The 21,363-nt window shown below is 40.9% G+C and overlaps 1 protein-coding gene across 1 annotated transcript; it reads left to right on the top strand.

Moving 5' to 3' along the window:
* Positions 1–268: 268 nt before the first annotated feature.
* On the top strand, positions 269–19,732 carry LOC117461820 (KN motif and ankyrin repeat domain-containing protein 4-like). The gene is made up of 10 exons (XM_034103784.2): positions 269–458; positions 10,529–10,608; positions 10,684–12,153; positions 13,500–13,575; positions 14,278–14,571; positions 14,729–14,813; positions 16,083–16,302; positions 16,386–16,528; positions 16,799–16,999; positions 18,396–19,732. Exons 2-10 carry the CDS (start codon positions 10,593–10,595, stop codon positions 18,486–18,488), a joined length of 2,598 nt encoding a protein of 865 aa, XP_033959675.1. The 5' UTR covers positions 269–458; positions 10,529–10,592; the 3' UTR covers positions 18,489–19,732.
* Positions 19,733–21,363: the final 1,631 nt, after the last annotated feature.

The following is a 21,363-nucleotide window of genomic DNA, read 5'->3' as shown; positions in this document are numbered from 1 at the left end:
TGATGTTATCTGAGAGGATTATGGATGGTACACAGTAAGTTGACTCTGGTACTTTCTTTTGCTTGCCTTTGCCAGATGCTCCATATATTGACATGTTTTCACCATGGTCCCAGAAGAAATGCTGTCATTCCCGGCCGGCAACTCCTCTGAACTTCTATTTGCTGTCGTCTGAAGGAATGGGTGTGGCTGTCTACGCCTAGCCACCACTTATGACTCCTCATCGTAGGAAGGCTTAATGCTCACAAGCCCCACCCTGCTCTCTGTTACACACGAGCAAACCCAGCTTCTGTTATGGCAGGAGCTGCACATAGGCATTCACTAAACAGCCGCGGCATGCCTCTCTCCCTGACAGCACCCCCCTGCCCTCTGAGTAGACAGACAGACGGAGCTGAGAGCAGCCTGTAGTGTCTGACGCCCTCACATCACCAAAACAGAGTGGAAATAACTGCTGCCACCAGGTAAGGTCTGGTTTAATATTCATCTCATATATCTTACTCATCGGAGGACAGTTGCATCGGATAGATGCTAGATGTTGACCTCAAAAGTTTTTCAATTTGGGACACGCTTATTTAAATTCAGGGTCGAGTAGCTTTTGACAATAAAGTGATTTAACAAATTGTGCTGAATACTAATAAGGCTTTCAAGAGACTAAGTTGACTTTTAAAGATTAAAAGTTATATATATACTTACATTTGATTTACACTTCATGTACATGTACACTTCATGTACAGAAATCAATGTGAAGCCGCACGCACGCACGCACGCACGCACGCACACACGGCAGCTTTCTATTTTAACCTTTCCATGTTAACATACCAGTTATCTTTCTTGCATGAAGCCCCTGGCAGCTGTTTCATCCTATGAGCTTTGGCTCCACATACCACTCAACCGGGCTTAGATGCCACAATGTAACTGTGGCCCTGCTGCTGCTGGACAAAGACCAGGAGTCAAGCAGTCTAAAATCCAAAGACTTCGACATACAAACTTAAAAACACATCATAGAACTTTTTCTAGGACGTCTTTGGAGGCAGAAAAAGAACCGACAGATCTGGGAGCTGGAGTGGAAAAAAGAGTCCAAACAGTTGGTTTTAGTTCCTAAATCAACTCTGAACAGAAGTCAAGGTTTAGAGTTATGCACTGGAGAGAACCGCAGTCTGAACAGTCAAAAGTGGAGGAAAGGAATGATTTTGACGGGAACAAAACAAAGAAACATGCAGATATACAAAGTGTACAGACGGATTGACAGAGATTGGCAAAGACCATGGGGAAACAGTTTCTCGCTGTTCAGGCTTATATTTAGTATCTCAAAGTGCACACATTAAAGTAGTGTCAAGAAGAGGCTCTGTTCAAACACAGAACACATGGGATGGTGGCTGGGACAATGTGATATGGAATTCAAACTGACAGCTCTGCAAGGTCACCACATGTTAACCCATGGAAACAAACATATCAAAGTTGTCATTAGTTTTGCAATTTTTTTATCATTAACCAGCGTTTGACATTTACTTTTTAAGAGTACTAGATGACAAGATAGATTAGATCAGTACCTAAGGGGGAGATGAATGTGTATGAAGTTCCATGGGAATACATATAATATCATCATTCCTTCATTTTTTTTCAACCTCCTGGTGGCACTAAACAAAAAATCCTTTGATCACCAAAGTCTTAAGAATTGGTCATCTGGCGACCAAGACTATAAGGTCAAAATCTGTATCCAAAGTGGCAGAACAACCAACTAACATTGTCATCAGAGCCATGCCGCTAGCACGGCTACAACTGAGCAATGATACATATCTTTGCTACTACCACCAGTTACTAATCCATAGGTTAGCTATTGACCTACATTTAGAATTTAGAATGAATCCATAGTCCTTATCTGAGGTTGAAGCATTTAGCATTGCTTCAGAGTTAGGTCGCCAGTCTTACTGTATCATGAGTTCAAATTTAATTGTGGCTTTAGTAAAGAATGCTGTGGATTGAGATGTTGTGATTATGAGGTTTTGGCTGATGCAGGACGTCTAAGGGTCTGTGTGAGGAGGGAAACATTTACAGAGAGGGGGAGAGCAGCTGTTGTGGGAACAGAAAGATGAAAACAACCCAAAGAAAGTAAAAGGGACCCTGAAAAAAGCTTTGCCATTTCCTAAATTTCCTGAAAAACAGCCTGAGCTTTAGCTGGATACAAAGGAAACATTGATTTTGAAAGTCAATAAAAAATGTAACTCGGTCTGATGCTTGACTTTGGATTGAGTTCAATATGTGCAGACTGCAGAGGCAGCATTGGCTGGGGCCATTTTGGGGTAAGGCACATTTTTTATGTTTAATTTCTTGGGTTTCCTGTGAGGTGGGCCTACTTATCCTAGCATACACAATTAAAACCTGTGCCACATAATTGTGTAGACAGTTAGGCAATGACTCTTGGGAATTCCCTATCTCTAACTCTATATTGTTTCCTGTGTGGTTAACTGGACAGAAAGTCTATCTTAAGTAAGAAACGTGTGGGCTGCAGGAGTTTGTATTATTGTCTGAATGCAGGACTATGAATGGTATTAAAATATGCATTTCTGATTCTGAATGTTATTATACAGATTCAATACCAGTATCCATACAACTGTCTTAGCTCAGGGTTACCAACTCTCACGCATCTGTCGTGTGACACACGCTTTCACTCTCAATCTCACGCTCTCACGCTGCCCAAACTATTCTCACGCCAAAAACAAGATGAACCGGCAATCGTTTTTGGTTGGTTATTTACAATGTTGAGTTGACAGCTGCTCGAGCTGTCGATCCGCTCCCTCCCCGCCCCCACCACTCTTAACAACGTTAACAGACAGCAGAGCAGTGGGAGCCGGTTGGTCAATCCCCGACCCGTATTGCGCATGCGCAGATCTAAGATCCAGTAGAAATTATACAAAAGTTAAAGTCTGCTGCTTATTGTTCTACTAGGTCAAAGACTATTTGAGAGAGAGAGTGTGTTAATTAATATAATTGGCAGTTTGGAGTAAGTCTGTAGATTTGTTTGTGTGTGTGTGTTTCATGTATAGGCCTCTCACGATAATTAATTTTGTTGGATACATTTTCCCGGAAATTATTGCGATAAACGATAATATTGTCGGCACCGTTGTATGACCATTTTAGACCACTGACGATAATGATAATATATAATAATAATTCAATCCTTTCAAACTGCTAGTCACATCCTCATGTAAATGGAAATGTATCGAGTTAATTTTTATTTATCGTACGATAAGTCAATGAATTGCTTATCGCGACAGGCACACAATAAAACAGTGTGTTTGACTTTCATTAGTGAATGAAACTTTGTGCCCTTTATACTCTGTGTCCAATATTGTGTATTTGTATATATATATATATATATATTAATGCTGTCAAAATTATCGCGTTAACGGCGGTAATGAATTTTTTGAATTGATTGTGTTAAAATATTTAACGCATTTAACGCATGTGCAGAATGGCCCGCCCCATACATCCCTCCAGTGGCAGCGCCAGGGTATGGCTGGGGTAGGCTACACCCATACCAAGAAATGGCTTAGCCCCACCTTAATAAAGTCCACCAACTCGCGCCGAGAAATTGCACAGACAGCAGTTAGTAAGATTGATTTCAGCAGCCACTTGTCTGGAAATACAGAAGACCAGAAACGGTTTTGAAAACTTTTGTCACATAGTGATCGTCTTCTCAATAGAACATCTTTGATAATGTCCTCTGGCCAATCAGAATCAAGATAACGACGTGGTGTTGTTGTAGGAAGAATACTTTTGCTGTAGTACAGGTAACACATAACTGGTACGCAGGTTATGTGCGTAATCTGAAATGCGTACCGTGACCAGTGTTGGGACTAACGCGTTACAAAGTAACTAGGCAGTAACTAGTACTCTAACGCATTACTTTTTAAATCCAGTAACTCAGTTACCGTTACTACATGGTGCGTTACTCCGTTACTGCGTTAGTTTTTTTATATAGTCAACAGCCAGGTGAACAGAGATGAGAACTGTACTTAAGTACAGTACTTGAGTAAATGTACTTAAATACTTCCTGTGTCACATGCGGAGACGGGCTGTGGGCGTGTTTGTGTTGTTTACTAACAAGACTATCATGGTGGCGGCGGCGGAGCTCAAGTCTAGTTTCTCCACCTGGAGATATTCTCACTATTTCACTTTTATCGAGCACAGAGAAAAGAACGTTTTAGTTAAATGTAAGTTGTGTCCTGGCGGGTCAAAGAGCCTATCTACTGCCCAAACCAGTCATTCAAATCCAGTGGCGAACCGTGGCTATGACAACTGGACCTTCTGTAGACATCCCCCTCCGCGGCATTATAATGTCCGTCTTTTCACTGAATTGTCGTCTTCAAAAGGGTACTCACAACAATTCCCGCAACAACTTCATCTTCACCTGTTGCACTTGTCATTTCAACGATAAAAACAATAAAACGGCATGAATTGCTTCGTCTCATTAATCTAGATCCTCTGTCTCGAGCCAGTTAACTAGCGGGCCTTCTAGAGTACCCTGGAACCGAGGGAAACTCTGGAAGAACACGCCCATTGGCTACAAATCAATATATGATTGGTTGATCAAACTCAGTCCAAACACACGCTCTCATTCAGTGCAACGGCCAGGGCATTCTATCAAGGATGTAGGTTGACAGAGACCCAGAACAAGATCTGATTGGTTGCTTTCTTTTCTAACACAAAACCACTGAAATGCGTAGTGCATGGTCCGAGAAGGACAAACAAATCAACGTAACACTGTAATATTACAGATCAACAACACAGATACGATTCTCATTTATTCATTTTATATACATTTGATTTATACAATTACATCGATTTTGTTTTATCTGAGTGTTCCAGGGTATTCTCTGAATACCTTGAAGGCCCTGACGGTTCGCCACTGTTCAAATCTCTTAAAACATCTGCAGAAACAACATGCTGGGACGAAGCTAGTAGCTAAGACCACAGAGACTCAGCCGACGCCACTCCACCTCCACCTGCACCTAAGCAACAGCGGCTGGATTTTAACCAAGGGACTGCTAGCCAGGGAAAAGTCGATAAAGCCATTGCATGTAGAACACGTAGGCTATTGCTACAGTGGAGTCACCCGCTTTCAGGGAGCTAGTTAGCATGATAGCATGTCCGGGCGGCACACGGCATATGCAACAGAACACTTTTTCCAACTACCTGAAGAAAGAATATACAACAATGTAAAGCCAGCTAATATCGATGCTATCCAGATTGCATATAATGCATGTCAAGTTGATCGACAGATTGTATTATTCTCCAATGCAATAACAGTACTGAAATGAAGGCTATAAGGGGGAGCCCTTTTTTTAAGTAACTAAAACGTTACTTTTCACAGTAACACATTACTTTTTGGTGTAAGTAATCAGTAAAGTAACTGAGTTACTTTTGAAATAAAGTAACTAGTAATGGTAACTAGTTACTGGTTTTCAGTAACTAGCACAACACTGACCGTCACTTGTGTCACAAAGCGCATTTGCGTACCGACGTACTTGTGAAGCTTTTCCAGAAGGCGGTTAGATCACCGGACGACAGAGTCGGTCTCTGTGTGCACAGACAGGGCTGCTGTTAACGTTAAATGTTATAATTAACATACATACATGTATGTTAAATGGATATATCCGCCTTCTTTCATTTATCTTTCCATTCCCACAACAATATACATAAAGAAATGGCATATTTTAGACATAGTTCGAATGGTGATTAATCATGATTAATTCATTTTAAAACTGTGATTAATCTGATTAAAAATTGTAATCGTTTGACAGCCCTAATATATATATATATATATATATATGCTAAGGTCCCGCTACTGACACGATAGCAGTCATTTAGTGCGCATATGTGTAATTAAACCCATGATATCAAAATCTCACTCCAGCCAGGTACACAAAGTTGGCAACCCTGTTTTAGCTGTGCTAAAAATGCGAAGCTACAACAATGATACAGCTAGCTTAGCCTAGCATAAAGATGGGAAGGAAAAAGTTAGCCTGTATATTTCTAAAGGTAGAAAAACCTACAAGCACATCAATGCCTCACTAATGCGGCTTTGTCTAATATAATTAGTTTTGGATTACATTTGGACTACCTATGTTGCAAATGTATTATCTTTTCAATTTACACACGGCATCTATTGCACGTCTGTCCGTCCTGGGAGAGGGATCCCTCCTCTGTTGCTCTCCCTGAGGTTTCTCCCATGTTCCCTTTAAACTGTGGGTTTTCTCCGGAAGTTTTTCCTTGTACGATGTGAGGGTCTAAGGACAGAGGGTGTCGTATTGTCATACTGATATTCTGTACACACTGTGAAGACCACTGAGACAAATGTAACATTTGTGATATTGGGCTATATAAATAAACATTGATTGATTGATTGATTGATTGAGTTTGATAAATAAAAACTTTAGTTGTGATTTAACAAACCCAGGCTAGCTATTTCCCCCCCGTGTCCAGTCATTGTGCTAACCTAAGCTAAGTCTCCGCCTAGTAGCTTAACATTTAACGTAGCTACAGAAAAAGAGTGATATTCATCTTCTCCTCAACTCTAAACAAACAAATGAAAGTGGATATTTTCCAACGTCTGCAATAACTCATTTTTTAGAAATACTTTCTCCAAGGTAGATGTCAAATTGTGGGATGAAACCTCTTTGCTTCGAGGCCCAAATGTAAAATAATTTCTCTTGAACTGTTGCCAGCAGCCTGCATTCTCAACCTAATGACTGAGATCTCAGTGAGGCCGATAGAGATGTCAGCAGTAACAGGTGTTCTGCTGTACAGTGCAGATTTACACGGTCAATGGTGAATACAACCTCTGCTTGTAGTCTAAATTAGGCTCTTTTGTCTCCTCTTAATGCCTCTCTAGCTCGAGACAAAATGATTGATCTTCTTGTCCTCCCAGGTGGTTTTTCTACAGTGAGGGCATTTAATGGCATTCAATTTACTGTAAAATGAAGACACATGTCTGGGTCTCATCTCTAGACATGTACTTTAGTTTAACACCCACGTGTATAGGCTAAATTTAGACTTGTCAGAATGAGTGCTGAAAGATTCCACTCAACATCATAAAGGCCCACTGGCATTAACAACATACGTAATGTATCAGTTTCAATGTACAGTATATCACATGTATTAGGTCTCTGTGTAAGGGACAGAAGAGAACATACAGTAAGAAGGAATTATAGGCTACTGTCGTAAATCCTATCAAGAAAATAATTATTTTAAAATATAAAAAATGGGTGGTTACATGATTAGTTAATTCAAAGTTTATATATGATGAGGGTTTTTAGACTTTTTTTTAGAGTTGTTTACTTTTATGATACCAACATAAATGTGCACTTTGCTCGTGTCTGAAGCTGTGGAGTAACAACATTTGGCCTCAAATATTTAGTGCGAATGCTGTTTACAGCATTCCACTATAGTACTTCAAATCTTTATTAGTGTGAATGCTGTTTACAGCATTCCACTATAGTACTTCAAAACTTTATTCTTCCCCTTAACTATTCAGCCTGTTCAGGAATCGATGGGAAACCTTCAACTTTTTCAAAATATTTCATACTTTTTGAAATATTCAGCTTTTTAAACTCTTTTTTTTTTACATTGAAGTCAATGGGAAGAGCCTTCAAATCAGCCAATACTTTAGCTCTCCATAACTTCAGCTTACTTTCAGCTACAGAAACCATTCAAATATTAAACTATTCAGCCTTTTCAGCAATTGATAAGAAACCTTCAACTTTTTCAAAAATATTTCATACTTTTTGAAATATTCAGCTTTTTAAACTATTTTTTTAACATTGAAGTCAATGGGAGATGCCTTCAAATCCTGTTTTCCTACACTTTGCGCCAAATGCATCTTCCTTCCACATAATTTCAGCCAGACCCTTCATTCCAACTTTCAAATGACCACAAGACCTTCAGCTATTCAAACTTGACTTTTACTTTTGATATCTTTTAAACATTCTGAGATATTGAATTTAGTTTGGAGCTTGGTAGAGAGGCATTTTTCAGATTTTTACATTGGAGTGGATGGGAGCAGCTCGTTAACTCTAGAGTGCTTTGATCTCAAAACAGAGTGCAGGACAGCTCAAAATTCTCCCCCAAAAATGTTTTAAACTTGCCATACTTCCCAAACCCTACACTTTTTTCATGGAAAACGTAGGAAAACCTCTCCTAGGTTGAAAAAAAGATAAAAAAATAAGAAAAAATATTAAAGAAAATGCCTATTGAGGGCATTAAGTGACAAAAACGTTCAACATTCCTCCATTGAAGCCCATTGTAATGTCAGGCAGATATTTCCTCACGGTAGCAGCCGCACACCTTTAGTTAAACTGCCAAAAAAACAAACTGCAGCAGACTGCAACAGTCCAGCTGTGAAGACATCTCAGAGACACACACACACACACACACACACACACACACACACACACACACACACACACACACACACACACACACACACACACACACACACACACACACACACACACACACACACACACACACACACACACACACACACACACACACACACACACACACACACACACACACACACACACACACACACACACACACACACACACACACACACACACACACACACACACACACACACACACACACACACACCATAGTTTTTGAACAGGTGGCAAAATGGTCAGATATATAACTCAATGCATTCTTATGGGACGCAGTGCTGCAGTTGGTTGTCGTTGATCTCTGGATGATTGGGTGTTATGAGTAGGTGCTCAGGAATAGAAACAAACACTGACAGACTGGACTTTAAAAGACTGTCTCAGCCTATTCTTTTCTGTCTGATGGAGACTTCATACTGACTTCAACAGGTTACACATATTTTATACATTATTGGTGACGTATGGTTTTAGTCGAAAAGTTTGCAGTCAAAATATTCTGCTGCTTTCCCAAGCCTTTTTACTTTCTTTTATCATCTTAATACAAATTCATTCACTACTACTTACATCTAATATTTAACTCCTTCAGCCTATTTTCAGCTGCAGAACCCATTCAACTATTACATTATTCAGCTATTTCAGGACATCAAGGCTATACATGTTGTTGTTTATACCTTTTTTAAAAACCTTTTCTTTGAAATATTAAGCCTTTTCTGCATTTTTTTAGCTAAAAGCAGCTACCATTCAGCTAATAACACATTCAGCTTTTTCTGCATTTTCAGCCATAAATGTTCACAGTTTACAGCATTCGCATGCATTTTCTAGTTCTGATTATCATTATTATTTTCACTTTTTCTTTCTAGTGTCAAAACCTTTTTTGGTTTTGAATTGTATTAATGACATTTCCTTTATCAATCCCGCTTTGAAAATATTCCCCATTCTTCTTGGGGTCTCCTGGAACTACCTAAATAAGCCCTAGAACCACATGTATAGATAATATTCATGTGGGACCTGCATCTCTGCACGTACATTTTCAACATTTCACGTGAACATGTACACGTACATGTGCGCGCCAGTATCTGTTTATAGCAGTTTTTTTTAGCTTAGCTCGTCATCAGAGATTGTGTGAATATCGGTTGTCAAAATTCCCAGCAGAGCCATTTGGCGGTGTTTGTCTGTTTACTGCATAGCTGACATTGTTTGGGGCTGCGGCTCGGTGGCTCAAGAGGACATCGAGCTGTCACAGGGGCTGGTGGTCAGGAAAGGGGGTGGGGGGCATGGGAGGAGGGAGGTAGGAAGTAAGGGCAGCCATAACTGTACTATAGACCATTCTCTATTATATGAAGAGTACAATGGAAAGTCAGCAGAATAGAGGAGAAATGTACTTTTATGAAAAAGAGTGGAGAAGGAAGTTACATTCAAAGACAATTAGGTAAAGGTGAACCAAGAATTTGACAAAGAGACTGTAGACCTAGTAGGAGACACGGAGAGAGCAAGGGAGGGAAGTAGTGAGTCACAATAATGGTTGTCTGTATTTATGTCTGTAGGAGTATATTTTTCACCGCTGGCCATAGCTGCTGGGCTGAAGAGTCCTCAGCTATTCTCAGCTATGGTCCTGGATGGCAGGGCTGTAATCAAGTGAACATCAGGCCTGCCACTGTTGAATAACAGCAGCCTGTGCATGGAAGAAATGAAGCAGTGAGAGTGTGATAAAAACAGAATTATTTGGGAAGAGAAGGGGACTGAGAAAAATAGAAAAATCATTGACGTGTAATTGAATGTTTGTGGTGCTTCCTGCTACATGTGGGAGAATGAATAAGAGGCAGATTGTGAATGGAGTACAACAAAGGTTTTTTGCTGTTTAGAGTGCTCCTCCGTCTGGTCAATAAAATATGATGAAGTCTCCCACCAAAGATACCACAGCTAAACCTCGAGTGAATGTCATTGCCAAAATGTATCTGTTCCCACTAAGGATTCATGAATCTAATTATTATTGTTTATACAACCACACAGTTACCAATTCTGCCACTTGTTCTCCATGTATCCCTCATACAATTTAATGTATTTTTTGATTTTGTTTGTTTTGCCAGGTATCAAAAATACAACCAGATAATGTGGCAGCAAATTGGTTGAACAACTGACAACAAAAAAGTGATGGAAGGACAAAACGGTACAAAAAATGTCCAAAACATACATTTTTTCCTAATTGGTTAAGGATACTAAATTACTGTTTTAATGTTTACAGGAAGTATCTTGCACCGTAAAACCACTGAGAATGGAACAAGAGGGAAGCCCCCATACTCAGTGGAAACCCCTTATGGCTTTCAACTTGACCTGGACTTCCTCAAATACGTGGATGATATAGAGAAAGGCAACACAATCAAAAGAGTACCAATCCAGCGTCGAAGCAAAGGCCCCCGAGCCAGCACTCTTCCCAGGCACCTCAACCCTTCTGGGTGCGGGTACCGCCCAAGCCCCTGGGGATCTACTGGAGCTCTTGGCCCAAGGTCAAGACTGTCAGACGCCCATCACTATGGCTACAATTCCTGTGCAAATGATCAGAGATCCCAACTTTCTCCCACAGGTCTCCGATCTCTGGCAGAGATGGAGGCCAGAATCAAGGAGTTTGATGAGCAACCTTTGGGTGAGCACATCAGACCTCATCTCCTCCGGGCCTCCAGTATGCCACTTACAGTATTACTGAGGCAGGGAACAGAGTCCACAGACGAGTCCGGAAGCCTCCGGAGTTCGAGGGACCACCTTGGGGAGAGAAACCCCTCCTGTGAAGACGCGTTCTACTCCTCGGACAGCCCTCGACCCCAGGACTGGTCAGGGCTGTTGAGACGCCTGACCGAGGCTCTCAAACGTGTGGGGGAGCTGGAGATGGAGGTGAGGGTGGTTCCAGAGCTCAGGGCGCATATCTGCATCCTTCAGGAGGAAAGAGAAAGGCTCCGACTGGGATTAAAACCACAGATTCAAACCCCACCAATGAATGGAACCACAGACCGTAACACCTCCTCCAATTACGGCATTATGGATATCAAAAGGCCTCGACATGAAAGTCACGTCATGTTTCCTAGAAATCACCAGATCAGTCGAGAGGACTCTAATCCCATGCACGAGTGGAGGACTAGTACAGATTTGGATGAGCTGCTGACGGTGACGTCCCTGCAGGCTAAGGTAGCTATGCTGGAGCAGAAGCTCCATGAGACTGGCCTAGAGCTACATAGAGCTTTAGGTTTGCTAAAGGAGCAGCAAGAGGAGAGCAGGAGGAAAGATGAGAAGATGGAGAACCTTATCAGGAACCCTGCACTGTGGGTTCATGCAGAGAGGGTGCTGGTAGAACAGGATGGAGATGAGACTGTTGTGAGATCCCTTGAACCATATATCAAAGTGTCAAGTCCAGATGCAAGAACTGTTTCTGCAAATGGACAAACAAGTCAACAACAAGACCTGGCAGTGTCTGTTAAACCTGAAGACTCTTCAGAAGAAACAGCAGTGGCCGCCCATCATATAACACAGATCAAGAGGCTGCTGTATAAGCAGTGGGAGTGTTTGTGTGCAGAACATGTGTCAGGAAGGGAGGGTAAACCTCTACAGCACCCTGACCCCAAAGTCAACGCCCTGCAGCAGGAGATGATGGGACTTGTGAACATCCTTACATCCTACTACACCCAACATGGATGCAGTGGTGAAGAGAGTATCCGACATGGAGGTACTGTAGTCCACAGATGTTACATTATGTCACTGCAATGATTAAAGCATAGTTGTATAATGAAAATACAAATAATGGATGCTCCATGTTTGCTTCTTATCTACTAAAGTCTGACAAATGAAGCCAATGCATTACTGCTTCACAAGTGTAATTGTTTAGAAGTCTACACGAAAACCATCCTACTTGTCACCTAATTTATTAGTAACATAAATATTTAGCTGAAAATTGTATTTTCTCAATATACCTTCAATATAACATGATGTCCATTTAGTCAATCATGATCCCATTGGGACTCAATTAGATGATAAAGCAAGGTATGCTAAAGGCGTTGCTAACTTATTGTTGACAGGTTGGTACCACGGTGTTGTCATGGTTTTTGTCTTAGAACTTTTACTTTTTCACAGTGTGTTATCAGTTCATGGATGTTAATTGGAACTTTATGGTCGATTGAAAATGTCAAGACTAAAGTCTGGGCTTCAAACCATATTCCACAAACCAATGAGCGACGTCACAGAGACAATATCCACTTTTTTCGTGACTCTAAGATTGAACACTGATTTTGTGATTTGATCTTATATATTTGAAGAAGAAGTACATTGGTACACTACAAGGCAAAACAACCACTTTAGTTTTAGTTTGGAATCTGATAGTTTACTCGTAGTTTATCTTTGGAGAACATGTCTAGTTATTTACAACTATGGCTGGTCAAAGCAGTTAAAACTTAGCAGAAGAATGTGTATATTATACTCTTTGGTATCAGCAGAATCTGAACTTTGATCGCAAAATGAATATGAAATATTCAAAAATATAAAAAAATGTAAACTTTGAAATGCTTTCAATTGAAGCCTTTAGGGTTAAATATTTAAGTTTTTGTTATTTTTGTTAGATTAGGCATATGAGCTCTGTGTAGTGGAACAATCTGTGTAAAACAGAGTTGGAGTTAACTTGTTTATGCTAAGAACTACAGCAATGGAAACATATCACATTTTTGAAACCACAAGCTCATTCCCCTTTCATGAAGACGCTAGTCTGTCTAACAGCACATATAATTTGACAAAATAATCCTTTTCTTTTACTCAAAGTACTGAACATTTATGTCTATTACCATCAAGGCTACATCATGATGTTCCACCGTCACATCTAGGCTCACAATTCACTGACTAATTTACTCTCTTCTTTTTCAGTATAAACAATTCTGACTAAATAGCTTTTGTGAAGAAATACTTGTCTCTTAAAGTATGACAATAAGCCATAAAGCATGCTGATGTGTTCCTAACGGGCATGTGATGTTGTTGTTCAGCCGTGTTGTACTATTTCATCATACCCTCTGTTTGTCTTCCACGCAGCCTCTAAATCCCCCATGCGGACAGACGGATGCGCCCTGATGTCAAAAAGCCTCCATTCTGTGGGTGTTAATGATGGGTTAGTAAATAACTCGCCCCCTTAAGCAACGTTTAGAGTTATGATTTTTGCTTAAACCATAGTTTTGGTTGACAGACATACTAACTTGAGGTTGTTTAAGCTACTTTGCCTGAGACAAACACCATCATTTAAGATTGTGGATGAATGCCAATCCCTCTGAAGTTGTCGGTTAAGGAAGAAAAACATTTGCCATTTACCAAAGCCTCCAAAGAGAGTTTATTTATTACTTAAAAAATACTGGCAAAAAAAGTGGAAAAAGTGACTGTGGAAGTTTCCAGTTTAGCTAAAGGATTACTCCTTTATAAATATATCGAGTCTCTTGAGTTGTAGTTCTATGAATCAACACATAAAAGGCATTCTTAAAAGGATGATATTCTTAATTTACAAGTATAAATATGAATATTGAACGAAATGTCTTCGAAGAATGTGGACAAAACAACGCAGATTTAAAAAAAAAAAACATGTGATTCTAGATTTTTACATTACCTTCCTTTTCTTATTAACGTCAACCTGCCAATGCCATATGGCGATCTGTCATTGAAAAATCGTTGTCTTTTTCCAAAATGAGCCAACTCAGACACTGCGACAACTTTGTCCTGTTAACAGATCTGATGGGTGTATTTTCATCTGCAGAAATGTACCAGCGTTTTGAGTGGTGGTTAATTGTTTTGCTGTCATCTTCTTACATTATTTTCTTTAAAGTCCCCAAAATGGAAATCTGGTTGGGCAAGACGGTGTGAACCAAAGCACGCAAAATCAAAGTAGCATCCGCCCTACGGAGATGGCTGTTCCCCAGGAAGAAGCAGACCCAGAGTTGAGACTGTCTGAGGGACTGAGGTACACGAGCCCAGACGCACAGATGATACCGGGAGGAGCAGGATCAGAGCGGACAGATGGAGGCGTAGCGTCTGTGGAAGCTGAGAAAACAGCCAAAACGGAACCCCCAGGAGAACAGATGGAGGGGAAGTCTGGCTCACAAACCAGCACCGGGGGCAGGTGAGGCAACCGGAACAAACGCCTTATCACTTTTTATGATTGTGATGTTTACTCTTCAGAGAATAGCTCCTGTGTTTTTATTCATCCCATGGGGCTATGTTTCTTTTGCTTCGGTTTTTTTCTCTCTTTCCTTATGCTCGCATACTCCTTCCTCTAGGGAGACGGTGAATGCAGATTTTATGGCTGCCTGTCAGTTCCTCAAAGATCACATGGACAACATGGACAACCCCAATGAAGACATGGTGAGCAGTCTGGATTCTTCCAAAGAAACATTCAGCTTATTACAGTTATGGTATCTGTATAGTATTAAAGTCATCTTATGAATCCAGTTCTATGCTAGCTGCTTCTGAAACTATTTCATTTTTGCTAAAACAGGCAGGCATGCTACTCATCCAAACGATTAATCCAAGTAGACTGTCTAGGCGTGGTCAGTTTTTAAGCCACATTTTTACGATACAATTTCTTTGATTTTTGTCATTAGGCATGTGGGTCAAAAGTGATCAGAAAAACCAGTAGAGCAAATGTCCGCCTCAACTGAACAGCACCTAAGAAACTCGTGAATCAATGTTCATAGTAGCCCTTTGAAGATATGTTGACTCCGGATAACAACCCTCTCAACATTTAGATGTTAAAGGGGACCTATCATGCAAAAATGCACTTTTTGATGTCTTTTATACATAAATATGTGTCCCCGGTGCGTCGGGGAACTCACGCAGCATCAGAAAATAAAACCCTCTCTTTTCCTCCGTACCCAAAACTTTTTAAAATAAGGGGGTACAATGAGCGGATACAGATTTGCTGCCGATATGACGTCAAATCGTCGGCGGACCCACAGAAAGTTGCTCTCAGAAACAATGCCTGACGTGTTTTGGACGTAATCTCGTCTTTGTTTACATTAGCGAGCCTCGCTAACACTCAGAGCTAACCTGTACTGTAGAGCACATGTTTAAAAAGCAGGAAATAAAAAAAGGACCTTGTGATAAACCCGCAAGAGAAAAAGCATTTGAGCTGTTTCAGAAATAATCCTTGATGTGGTTTAGAACAGGATGGTGTTTTATCACAGCAGAATTTTCAAGCTAAAAAAATCTGCGTTTCTCTAACAGGGCTGCAAAAGGGGGGTATGAGCAGTATGAGGCATGGCTACAATGGGTGATCTGTTTGGTATTTTAAGCAAAACACTTCAGACATGTTTTGTATAGGTATGGCCCTACAATATATATTTCCAATATAGCATGATAGGTCCACTTTAAATTATCAGAGAAAAAAGCTGAGCAAAGTTAGCAGTTAGATCCAAGCCCCTGCATCCCTTGTCCACTTTTTTCCGTGGAACAGCTGTAAAGTAAAAAACCTACTAAACGATGAACAGTGCAGGAAAGGCTGAAAAAGCTTGACTGCCATGACAAACTACCATGATCCCACGCTACCAAACTCCGTCTTTTGTCATAGCATAGAATAGTGTAGGCCAAATTTGATCTAAAGTTCTCCCTATGTTTCCCTCTTTGTTTCCCCAGAGGAAGGCCCTGGTCGTGTTGTTCCAACACTGGTTCAGTGCGGCAGCAGAGGAGGCCTCAGTGTGCAGCATGGTGGCTGAATACCTGAGAGAAGTGAAGAGAGTCACTCCTTCATTGCTGCCCTTCTTGATCAACATGGCCGACGACAACGGCAACACTGTGCTGCATTACAGCGTGTCCCACTGCAACTACAGCATCGTCAGCCTGATCCTGGACACAGGTAACAGCAGTGTGTTGCAGAGCTAGTGGACAGAGAAGTATTTGGCTTTGAAACACTGAAAAACGTTTTCCTTTGCCATACAGGTGTGGGTGATTTGAGCATTCAGAACAACGCCGGCTACACCACAGTGATGCTCGCCTCGCTGACCGCCCCTGATGGACCCGGTGGCATGGAGGTGGTCCGCAAGCTAATGGAGCTGAGCAACATTAATATATGCTCCAGCCAGGTAACACACCCAATGAGGCTTAAATTGGACACATTTTTGGTGTGGGGTTGTTATTTGTAGGTCGAGAGGACTTTTATTGTTAAATCATATACTTTAACACAACATTAAAGGGTCATCCTGGGTCACTGATTTGACACATGAAAATACAATAATTGTATAGCATGACCTGAATCTAAAGATAAACAGTATACAATTAAGAGGCAAAACATGTAGAGATAAATATATATATGGACTTTTAAACAAGTAGTCATTTTCGGTCCCGCTCCACAGACGGGCCAAACAGCTCTGCACTTGGCTGTGAGACACGGGCGGGTTGTGATGGTTCGTCTGCTGCTGAGCTGTGGAGCAGACACTAACCTGCAGGACAGAGAGGGAGCAACGGCCCTGATGTTCACAGCTGAGAGGGGCCACACACACATCGCAAGGCTGCTGCTGGAGAGAAGCCAGTGTGACTTCACTCTGACCGACAAGGTGACACTGCAGAAAACACACTTCCTTCCAATAAAATCCTTTAACCCTTGACCGGATTAATCTCAGTTAATTGGATAAGAAATTCTCCCAAAAATAATACAGGAGGCAGCACCCCACTACAATAAATTACAGAAATAGTGTTCATATGATGACGCCAACTCCATTTCTCCTGTGAAATCCTGTTATATTTGTTAACAAAAAGAACACAGTGTATCTACTGTTCTACTCACAAAAAGGAGCTTAGATGTATGAAAGCTTCAATGTTTTGACTCACACTGTATGGACGTGGGTGGACTGTCAATCTGCATGCAGCAGAATAAAGCTTTCCCAGGATTAATCGGGGCTACAGTAAAACAAATCTCCCTGTGCTGAGATGAGCTAATCCTCTAACAGTACCTTATCTACCAGTCTGGAGCGAGTGGAGGTGAGGATGCAAATGTTTATTCTATTTTTCACAGTCTGCATCTAAAGTAGTTTTTTTCAAGACTAAATTAAGCACCATCAACCACAGGCATCCTATCTCAATTTTAAACCATGTTTCAACTTGACACAAACCCTGACTAATTAGACTAAATTAAGTCTGATGAAATTAAGTCTTACCATGTTTCTCCTAAGGACATAAATGTAGCCTTGCAAATAGTTTTGTTATTTAATTGTCTGCGGGGAGCCTTAATTCTGTACCTTGATGCAGTGATTCCCATTAAAACTAGAGTCTAACACCAAGCAACTCTGTTAGGCTGTGCTTTAGCACAGTGGTGCTTTACGCTAAACGCTAACGTCAACATGACAACGACGGGGCTAAAAGGCTGGTTCCTAAACCTTTTAAGAATTGCATGATAACATTAAACATTTGTTTAAGCCTGTGTCCACTGGATCTAACTTAAAACAACATGATGCAATAGTGTGCAAATACACCCAAACATTAAGCAAGTGTAGCAGTACAAGACAAAGCAAGCTAGCTAAAATAACTAGCTCGGTTCAGTCACTGCTAACTAACAATCACCCACCACCCTGGGCCTGAGAAGTGATGTAAAAACAAGACACTACCTGAGCTACTTGAGCTAATAGCTAGCTAGCACACGGCAGCAAATGATAGCAGCAGTTAGCGGCTAGCATTAGCAACAAGCAAAGCTTTCTGCCAATGAGAAAACTCCATTAATCAAATAAAGTTGAGGCAGTACAGCCTTAAAAAATCATAAGTGAAAAATAAATAGTTATAATAAAGTTATTTAGCATTGTAAAATACGTATATAATTCTCCTGGAACTTGTGAGACCTGCTCTAGTTACAGAGTAGCAAGAAACGCCATTCCCCTATTACAAGTGAGTGTAACATCAAAATGAGTTTTGAAGCTGTTATTTTAAGATAACATATTCATCTTTATCTTTGTTCCCCAGCGTGGTCAAACTGCTCTCTCCATCGCCACGCAAGGCTCCCACACTGACACTGCTGCCCTGCTGCAGGCCCATGCTAAAGCTCGAGCTTTGTAGCCTACTGGAAAAAAGAATCTGAAGATATTTGATGCTCTCACATTTGCTCTTTTCTGTCTGATGCACTTTGAACCCCAGTTTAATGCTGAGGCTGTTTGCTTGGGTTGAGCCTCTGCTGTCATATTGTTTATGATTTCTGGACATTAACACCAGCATTAGCTTGTTTTTGTATTGGATGATGTAGTTAAGGAAAATTAATTTGTATAAGGGATAAAGCTTACCGTGTCATCAATCCTGATACAGTACACAATAAATGTGCTGCTCACTTTTGTCTTTAATGTTAAAGGTCCCATGTGATGCTTTTCCGGTTATTACCCGTCCCCTTGTGTGTTATGAAGGTTTTTATGCAAGTAAACGGTCTGCGTCACAAACCCTCAAAGTACACCCTGTAGCGAGTAAAACTAACACAGAAAAGACCGGTCTATGCTGCCCCAGAACGCCTCGTTAGATTTCTCTTTTTCATTTTTTTCTTCCGGGAACCAAGTGACGTAACGACGACCCCATGGGCCAATTGGTCCAATCCGCGGAGCCGTTAAGTTACGTCCGCGAAGCCGTTACTTCCTCACACACACACTTAATCTTTTCTCAGCTGCAGCTCCGCCGATTTCTCGACGCGGCGAGGCTGTGAGTCTGTGTATGAGCACACACACAAACTCCCAGCCAGGCTGCGGGTGTGTGTGTGTGTGTTCGGGCTGGGTTTCGCTGTATCTTGCTGTCTCGCAGAAGGCCACTGGGCTCACAGGGAGGGGGGGGGCAGGAGCTCCAACAAGCCGTTTAGGACAGAGAGTGAATACACATTCTATGCAGAGATGCTGTATGAGAAACCAATGTGAGTTTGGAAAATTGCACAATATAAATCTATTTTAGTAGACCTTAACAATGGAATTATGATCAGTAGAAATGGCCATGACATGGGACCTTTAATATAAAGATATTTCTGATCTTTGTACATCCAAATACAAGCTTATCTTAGCAAACAAAGCTATACAAAAATATGTTTATTAGATAAATTGTAAGTATATGTTGAAAACTATAACAAATTCTGTTTTTTTTTGTTTTCAGAATCGTACCGATCAACATTCTCTTAGCAATTTTAAAAGAAATGTGTGTAAAATATACATGAAAAGCAAAATGTTGCATGGCAAACACTTGTAAGACAATACATTTTGGTGCCAATAAACCATCTTGCTAGTATTTGCTATACTGATGTATAAACTGCCTTTTAAGAAAAGAATACCCCAAATCCGATTTGTTTTAAAGAGCGGAACATGCTCTTATATATGGTGGGGCATAAGAAACACATTTTTCATCTTTGTTGCTGTAGTGACAAACCTGACCAGCAGGGGGCATGGCTTCTCCATTTTGCCATTATTAAAGACAGCCAATTCAAAAGCAGTACAACACATACAGAGAGCAACAATAAACATAAACCTGGAGTTCTAAAATGAGCATATCCAGGGGATTAGATCTAATCCCTTTCAAGTGTGCCAGACAATTATAAACATGACTCCCACAGAAGTGTACTAATTCCACTGTGAGAGAGGACACGATGAGATTCACCTGCAAACCCACTGTATGGCAGCTGGTATGACTCAGTCAGACGTGAAAGCAGATGCATTTTGAGTGGCCTTCCTCCTTCTAACCCCCTGGGAGACGGTAAGGGACGGAGGTTTGAGTTTTTTTCGTGCAAGGACTCAAGATTATGTTGGCGAGATAAGACAAAAAGGATTGAGTGGAGACGGGGTTTCTGTCTCACGGAGCAAAGCCATCTCATTTCCCCTGAGGATACTTTCCGGCCTGGCTGAGTGACTGTCCTGGCGCTGTAATGATCCTGAGAAAATATATATCCTCAGAAGGAGAGAGATGGTTAGATCAAGATGGAATCAGCTGCTTTTCCATCACATTTATGATGAAATGCGGTATTGACAGAAGTAAGGAAATCAGTTTTGCTCTGTATGGATGACCCATTTTTATTGATAAACTAAGAAAGGGACAGTGCACCCAAAATCTATACATATTTCCCCTCTTACCTGAGTGCTATCAGTGTAGATGTTTTGGCGTTAGGTCCTGAGTTTTGAGATATCGGCTTTCAGTCTAATGGAACTAGATGGGAGGCTTTGTGCCCAAAAAATATGTTTGAAAAACTCAACAGCAATATGTCAAGAAATAGGACCAGGATACTCAAGGTAATCCACAGAGCTTTTTGTGAGAAGTTTTGTGTAGGAAATATCTTCTTTCTAAAGTATCGATGCATGCATCTACTCATGGTCGAGGCTTTTCCAAGCTTCCTTCTGCGTGGTGATATGGTAGAAAATAGTTCCTTCTTCAAACTGCTCACAACAAGGTCTGTCTATTCTCTTGAGTAACGTATATTTGATTTCTTGAAGGAGACATTGATGTAAAACTTTTCAAATGCCTTCAGCACAAGCAAAGAACCGTCTAATTCAATTATATTTTAGAGAAGGCAAACATCTTAACATTTTGCACATCAAAACAATCTGCACTGAGTTGTATAGGGATTATGGGGTACTGTCCCTTTAAAGCATGTTTACAATATGTATTCATGGGTAGATATATGCCATGTGCCTGTTTTACAGATGCGTTAGTGTAAAAACAGCATCCCTCACCTAAAGAGTCCTTCATGCGAGAGGGAATAAAGGTGTTCCATCTGTTCATCGTTGCCTTTGTGCTCAGTGAACACACATGACACCTATTGTGCTGCTGCAAAACCAACTGGACGAATAACAAATACCTATTGCACAGGATCCCAATGGGGATTGGTACAACAATGAAGGGCTAAAAAGCATTTACCCTGCTTCAGTTTAATAATGATAATGGACTGGATTTAACCACAACTTTTCCTGGCTGCTGATGA

The sequence above is a fragment of the Pseudochaenichthys georgianus genome, chromosome 17 (assembly GCF_902827115.2).
Source record: "Pseudochaenichthys georgianus chromosome 17, fPseGeo1.2, whole genome shotgun sequence".
In the NCBI taxonomy this organism is placed as follows: Eukaryota; Metazoa; Chordata; class Actinopteri; order Perciformes; family Channichthyidae; genus Pseudochaenichthys; species Pseudochaenichthys georgianus.
Note: the sequence above shows the minus strand (reverse complement) of the source record. Positions and strands in the feature narration are given on the sequence as shown.

Coding starts and splice junctions, on each gene's coding strand:
- LOC117461820 (XM_034103784.2), top strand. Junction 13,576..14,277: donor TCTGTGGGTGTTAATGATGG/GTTAGTAAATAA, acceptor TTTTCTTTAAAG/TCCCCAAAATGGAAATCTGG. Junction 17,000..18,395: donor ACTTCACTCTGACCGACAAG/GTGACACTGCAG, acceptor TTTGTTCCCCAG/CGTGGTCAAACTGCTCTCTC.